The 7718-nt window shown below is 36.8% G+C and overlaps 1 protein-coding gene across 3 annotated transcripts in view; it reads left to right on the forward strand.

Moving 5' to 3' along the window:
* The window catches only part of LOC138692220 (uncharacterized), a 94614-nt gene extending 87100 nt beyond the window's left edge, over nucleotides 1-7514 (forward strand). For 2 of the 3 annotated variants that reach the window (XM_069815347.1, XM_069815348.1), the window contains exon 2: nucleotides 4792-7006. In XM_069815347.1, the coding sequence (XP_069671448.1) occupies nucleotides 4805-6016 (1212 nt within the window). In that variant the 5' untranslated portion in view covers nucleotides 4792-4804 and the 3' untranslated portion in view covers nucleotides 6017-7006. Of the gene's footprint in view, nucleotides 1-4791 lie in introns of all 3 variants that reach the window. The other variant, XM_069815342.1, reaches the window with a different exon arrangement.
* Nucleotides 7515-7718: the final 204 nt, after the last annotated feature.

A 7718-nucleotide genomic window follows, 5' to 3' on the forward strand; every position in this document is an offset into this window, starting at 1 on the left:
AAGAAAGTAATTGGTTGATAAGCTAGGGATGAAATGAAAGCTCAATAAAACTAAATACTATACTGAATTTTAAATTTATACTTTTTCTTTTCATTTTGTTAATGCATGACCATTAGAAAAAATATTTCCAGATATTCTGTAATGCTAATTACGAGATTTTTTAGCCTCTTTATTGCGTACTGATTGCTCAATATTATTCTCTATGATCTGAGCAGTGCATGGACTGAGAAAATTTTATAGATTGTAGTCAGATGAATTAAAGGACGCTGGAAATTTGGATGCCTTTGAGAGGAAGATACTCCGTAAAATAATTGGCCCAGTATTCGAGAGAGGAAGATGGAGAAGGGGATATAATAATGAGATGTATTCCATCTATAAAGATCCGCCTATTAGAAGAATAGTAAAAGCAGCAAGATTAAGGTGGGCTGGGCACGTGGCACGGATGAATGACGTAGAAATTCCTAAAAGGATATTAAATGGAAATCCTGGGGGCCAAAGAAGCCGTGGACGACCAAGAATAAGATGGCTGGATGGAGTTGAGGAAGAGATATGTAAGATGGGATATAGGAATTGGAAAGCAATTTCGCAGGATCGAGACAACTGGCGGAAAATCGTGGAAGAGACCAAGGTTCACAATGAGCTGTAGTGCCAAGAAAGAAGAAGAAGTCAGATGAATTAGCTAGTTCTGTGGTGGGATTTACTTATTTTCATTAACGAAAACAATGTTCGTATGTGTATGTGGATCCGAACATGCACAGTCTGTCGAAAGCTGCTGATGAAGCCTGAGAAATCTGACTAATGGAGAATGTGAGTAAAAATCACACAGACTTTTTCCTGCTTTTATACAGTAAGTATATCACCTTCAGTTCATGATCACACTATCACTCTGTCATTTCTAGCTGAAGCTAAGCAGGAGCACAATCTACATCCACAGTAGATGGATCTATGATAGAGTTAGGGAAAAATAACGTAACAGTACTTTCGAAACAGTTCCGAGAAAATAACAGTTCCAGAAAAAGAACTATAGGACGGAACACTCTATTTCAAAATAACAGGAGTTTCTGACAGAATCTTTCTCATAGGAACTGGAGTATTGTGTAACGTACCGTCCAACTATCTTGTCTGGAACGCTCCAGATACTCTCTCAGAGACAACAGTTCCAGCCTAAATGTTCTCCTTGGGTGTATAGTAGTTCCTTCAGAATTGAGTATGTTGGAAGGAGAGCGAAATTTTTTACTACAGTGAATTTACAGGGCGCGTTTCAATATTAAATAATCAATCTGATTGGCGAATCAGCTTCAGTTACATTGTTTGCTATTAATATAGCAATAAGAATGAAAAGAAAATCAAATTGTGAGATTGTGCCTATTATTATTATTATTATTATTATTGGCGGCCGAGTAGCTCAGTTGGTAGAGCAGCTGGCTACGGACTGGAAGGTCCGGGGTTCGATCCCAGGTGGTGACAGGATTTTTTCTCGTTGCCAAACTTTCAGAACGGCCCCGAGGTTCACTCAGCCTCCTATAAAATTGAGTACCGGGTCTTTCCTGGGGGTAAAAGGCGGTCAGAGTGTGGTGCCGACCACACCACCTCATTCTAGTGCCGAGGTCATGGAAAGCATGGGGCTCTACCTCCAGGCCCCCAAGTGCCTTCATGGCATGTTACGGGGATACCTTTACCTTTTACCTTTACCTTTACCTTTTTATTATTATTATTATTATTATTATTATTATTATTATTATTTCAAGGTCACTGTTTTACTATATAAAATGAAAAAAAAATTACACGAATTTATATAACTTACCGCACTGTATTGTGTTATAACATTTGTATATTGTAACATATTTGCCTTCTGAAGGATACACTGGAAGGGATGGTGAACTGGAGTAGAGTTTGGGGCAGAAGAAGGTATCAGATGATAGACGACATTAAGATATTGTATAGATCATATGCGGAGACTAAGAGGAAGGCAGAAAATAGAAAGACTGGAGAATGCTGGATTTGCAGTGAAATACCTGCCCTTGGACAGAACACTATGAATGAATGACTATGGTAACAACAGTGCAAATGTAGCCCAACTAATTTCAATGTTTATTACAAATAAATTAAGAAGCTTTAATAGAGACTAATATCACGTAGTAGTAATATCTCTTATTTAACAGGAGGAATGATCAAATTATTGCGATGTTTTATGGTTTGTATAAATTATTGTTACATCTGACTGTAACAGCTGTCGTTCGAATTGCATTATGGTCTAAGATTTTTGAAAACGGAACTAATTCCGAAACAATATAAAATTTTGGTGATTATTAGTTATGTCAGACGCTTGCTGTTATTTCTGAACTGGTCTTTGAAACTAGTACTTTCTTGGAAACGAAAGTCTTGGAAAGGTTCTAGAAAAAGAACGATTTTTCCCAATGCTAGGCTATGAAAATCTTGAAATCTGACATCATATGTTCAACTCTTGAAACTGTGAATGAAATTCCTGACGACTGTTGAGACATAGCCTACTACTTCTATTCAACATTGCAGCTAGCTTCTGCCAAGAGCCGCTACTGAACGGGAGATAGGGTTGTATAATGCCGAGCACGAGGTAATGCACGCTTGCCCCGCACGGAAGCAGTGCTGAGTGCCCATGCCCATTTTCAGTCGAGTCGACAATCACTATCTTAAAGTTTGGCGAAAAGGAGGTTAAAAATGACAAAATTCTCGCGCTTTGGATTATAAATATTTTACACAGAGTTCCACCATCTTTTTCTCCAGAACAAAAGCACTGTACATATATATAGAGTTGTTTACTCAAGATGTCTGAACCTCACAAATGATACCAACAAGACACCACTTATGAGGCAACAAAGCTTGGACAACATGGGGTAGGGTCGCCAGTTCCTTTGCCCTCCATTGCATACATTGCCGAATAGCTACATATTACATTAATCAGACTTCAGATTCATATATATGTTACTGTAAATGTATGAAGACCGGTAAATGTTAGAATTTACCGGTATAACCTAACATTTACCATTACAGTGCGGTGAAACCCCGAAATATATTATTAGATGTATACATTTTGAACTTTTACCAAGAGATGTTGGTAAATCTCAGGACTTACCGATCAGCTGTGGTAAAATCGTATTAAAGAAGTAAAAAGAACCTTTACGAAGATTTGCTGTTCTTCGCACTTCTTTATATCTATTTCCAATTCATCTTTTATTGTTGTTTTAGGATCTATTTAAAAACATAAATAAAAATCACCTCAGCAATGACTGAAATAATTTGTATTTATTTTTAATTTAAGTTATTTAAATATTCATACATTCTTACTTACTTACTTACTTACTTACAAATGGCTTTTAAGGAACCCGAAGGTTCATTGCCGCCCTCACATAAGCCCGCCATTGGTCCCTATCCTGAGCAAGATTATTCCAGTCTCTACCATCATATCCTACCTCCCTCAAATCCATTTTAATATTATCCTCCCATCTACGTCTCGGCCTCCCCAAAGGTCTTTTCCTCTCTGGCCTCCCAACTAACACTCTATATGCATTTCTGGATTCGCCCATACGTGCCACATGCCCTGCCCATCTCAAACGTCTGGATTTAATGTTCCTAATTATGTCAGGTGAAGGATGCAATGCGTGCAGCTCTGTGTTGTGTAACTTTCTCCATTCTCCTGTAACTTCATCCCTCTTAGCCCCAAATATTTTCCTAAGAACCTTATTCTCAAAAACCCTCAATCTCTGTTCCTCTCTCAAAGTGAGAGTCCAAGTTTCACAGCCATACAGAACAACCGGTAATATAACTGTTTTATAAATTCTAACTTTCAGATTTTTTGACAGAAGACTAGATGACAAAAGCTTCTCAACCGAATAATAACAGGCATTTCCCATATATATTCTGTGTTTAATTCCCTTCTGAGTGTCATTTATATTTGTTACTGCTGCTCCAAGATTTTTTAATTTTTCCACCTCTTCAAAGGATAAATCTTAATAGTTCCATTTCGTACAATATTCTGATCACGCGACATAATCATATACTTTGTCTTTTCGGGATTTACTTCCAACCCTATCTCTTTGCTTGCTTCAAGTAGAATTTCCGCGTTTTCCCTAATCATTTGTCGATTTTCTGCTAACATATTCACGTCATCCTCATAGACAAGAAGCTGATGTAACCCATTCAATTCCAAACCCTCTGTGTTATCCTGAACTTTCCTAATGGCATGTTCTAGAGCGAAGTTAAAAAGTAAAGGTGATAGGACATCTCCCTGCTTTAGCCCGCAGTGAATTGGAAAAGCATCAGATAGAAAGTAGTCTTTTATAATAGTATTTTTAATTGTAGGCAGTAGTTGGAGTAGGCCTAATCTTATAGATTTTGTAAAAAATAAAAAAAAAAAAAACAAAATTGGTACCTACCAAATACCAACGTATTTTTATAATTAGTAACGTTATAAGTACTTGAATCAAATATAAATAGTAAGAAGGAAAAGAAAACTTGACTAAGCGGCTGCTTGTATAATCTGTTGGGCCACCGCACATCACTGGATGTAACCTAACACAACATAGCAACCTGGGACCATTCTGCATAGGAATACCCTACCCATATATATATATATATATATATATATATATATATATATATATATATATATATGAGAGTGACGAACCTTGTTGAAGTAAATGTCTAACAGTGTAGAATCATGTAAAATTCTATTTAAATTTGCTTTCCTTGTCGGAATACACTACAAAATATGAGCTATTGAAACTCTTAATTTTTTTTTTCTTTTTTGCACAGAGCTGTGTATAAAATGCCACTGTTTATACAACCCGTTCGTCTGGAGAAGTTGTCGCTCCACAGCTTTGCCAAGTACCTGTCAGATATTTGTGTCCGGCTTGTGAATTCTTGCTGCACGTCTTCAGCATCATTACCGGAGGCACTTGCAACATGCCAACGTTTGAGATGCATCATCCATGATAAGATACCTTACTCTATGGCCAACCGTGTCACTGATGAAGCCCTCGAATATTTAAACCGTCACTGCAGTGTCGTGAAGATCAACATCAATCGTTCCTCTTCGTACAAGAAAATCCTTCAACACTTTGTTAATGCAATACTCCACCCCCAGGTTACAGAACTTGATCTCATTGGTATACATATACTTATTGTGAATGCTGTTTTAAATCAAATTGAAACACTCTCCCAGCTCAAAATTTTTAGGGCTTGTGTAAATCATGAACACGGGCTTGATTTATTTGAACGGTTACTCCTACAGCATTTGCCCTCTTTGAAGAACTTGAAGTGTTTTACTGTGCCACGATGGAGCAGTAATGAGATAATTAGAGTTCTTTTCAAATCTGCACCTGGATTAACACGCCTTGATGTGAGTCAATCTCGAAGTGTCACAGACAAGAGCATTGATGTCATTTTAAATTTTGCGTATCTGCAAAGTCTGAATGTGTCCGGTACAGGAATATCAGACCGCGGTTATAAATATCTGCTGGATAGGTCCAGAAACTGTTTACATCTACAAGACTTCGGATTGAATTTTGTGGACTCATCACATATACTGTCACTTGCTGATTGTTTTCAAGGTCTGCGTCATCTCAGCTTAAATATGGGTAATTTAGAGTTAAATTTGGACGATATTGCTAAGCCGCTGCAAGGTTTAGAGGAGCTTAAACTTTGTGCGTCCAGTCTGCTACCTTTACCATATTTTCCAAATCTAAAGATTTTGGGACTGGACGCGCGTAAATTAGACCTGCAACATTTGCCTGCTAGTAGTCCTCGTCTGGAGAAGCTTATAGTTAGGACAGTTGGTTTTTATTGCTGTACATTGACAGAGTCCTTTACGCACCTGTACAGCCTCAGTCTCAGGATTTTTTTCCCAAATACTCATAGTATCGATGCTTTGTTGTCTGCTGCCCCAAATCTTGTGACTTTTCATTTTTATATTGGGAGGCAGTTGGCATTATTACAATTGTGGAGATTTTCAATGAATCACTTAAGATTAGCAGGTTAGAGAATTTGTCTATATTCTCAGTGAATGGATCCATAGATCCTAAGACTTTGTTTGTTGCCGCGCACAGATGTTCCAGATTGACAACTTGTAATGTGTGTGTTGAGAATCGTGAGTTGATGGAAAATTGGCACGAGTCCCGTGTTCGTTTGAAGATTAATGAGGTTAAATGGTGTCCGATCCATTTGCATCATCTCTGCCTCTAAATTAAACTCAAAGAGAGAGCTCTGCGAGCTCATTCACCTCTAATGATGCATATTTACAATGCATCATCAGAGGTGAACAAAGTGTCTTGTAGTTCTATGGACTCACACACAGATTTATTATGCCTACTGTTAATTATTATCATCACTACTACTACTACTACTACTACTACTACTGCTGATGCTGCTGCCGCCGCCACCGCTACCACTACTACTACCACTACCAAAGTTATATGTTTTATCTTAAAGTATCGTTTTAGGTTCTACTGTATATGGTGTTGTATTTATACTATGTGTATAAGAATTTCATTTTAATAAATGTTTTGATACCAACTTGAGAGTCACTGGCAATAAGGTTGTTTTTCTCTTAGCCCTAAGATTTATGACGAATTGAAATTGCGGTTACCTGCAAGGTAGATCATTTTATCATAATGTATAATTTTTCTTGTAGTTTTATTGCATTTTCGGTGGTGTGGAAGAGAAGGCCTGATGGCCGTAACTCCAGCAGAGTAAATAAATTAATTAATAAAATGAAATGACATTTTCAATCTGTCCTAGAATTCGCATTACTGCATATGGAAAATATTTTAGACATCTTGCAGTATTTGGTCACAGATAAGGAAGATGACTTTGAATGTTTGACTTTGTATTGTTGGAGAAAAATGAATTTGTTTGGCTGAAATATTAATATGTAAGAGAGGTGATTTTTTTTTTTATGATTCGATGAACATTTCATGGAAATTTGAACGTCTGGGTTAATATTTCGTGAAAAAGTCATACAGCATACGCAGTGTTACTAATTTTAATTGTTACAAATCTCTTGATTCTTTGAATATTGTGATCATTACCAGTAATTGACATAAATAAAAGATTTTCTTGAAATGGACTCTGAGCAATCCACAAACCAAAACGAGTACAGTCTGATCCCAAGCAGCAAATCTTACTGCAGTTTACAACACACCTCTCCTGCTTTTAAATATAGAAAGGTGGGAGCAGATTGAAAATTGAACATGACGAACAAACTTGTCGATTCGATAAAATATCTTTATATTATGTCGAAAGTGCTCTCTCACTATCTATGTTTGAGCAGAAAACTCGAAGACATGTTGAAGCAAAACTGTTGTGATTCTCGTCTGATTCTAAGAGCTTGTAAATTAGGACTGTTATGCAAACTCTTCTGTGTATAAAGACTACGTAAGATCGTCGTTTGCAGCTGGTGCAAAGCTTCAGTAGAGAGCTAAATTTAATTTTTTACTTTATTTGGACTATTTCGTGAAAAAAAAAAAAAAAAAAAACACATTTTCAAATATTAATTGGGTGAGACTATTTCGTTGAAATCATTATATTTCGCGGTGAAATATCATTCAGTGGTGATTATCTTCGTGACATTTTTTTCAATTCGAAAAGAAAATTAAGCTTGAAACATTTCGCGTATATAAAAAAAAATCACACCCCTAATGATGTATCCTCCAGTCCCGGAGAACCATTGAGAACACAACATT

The sequence above is a fragment of the Periplaneta americana genome, chromosome 16 (assembly GCF_040183065.1).
Source record: "Periplaneta americana isolate PAMFEO1 chromosome 16, P.americana_PAMFEO1_priV1, whole genome shotgun sequence".
NCBI classification, from domain to species: Eukaryota; Metazoa; Arthropoda; class Insecta; order Blattodea; family Blattidae; genus Periplaneta; species Periplaneta americana.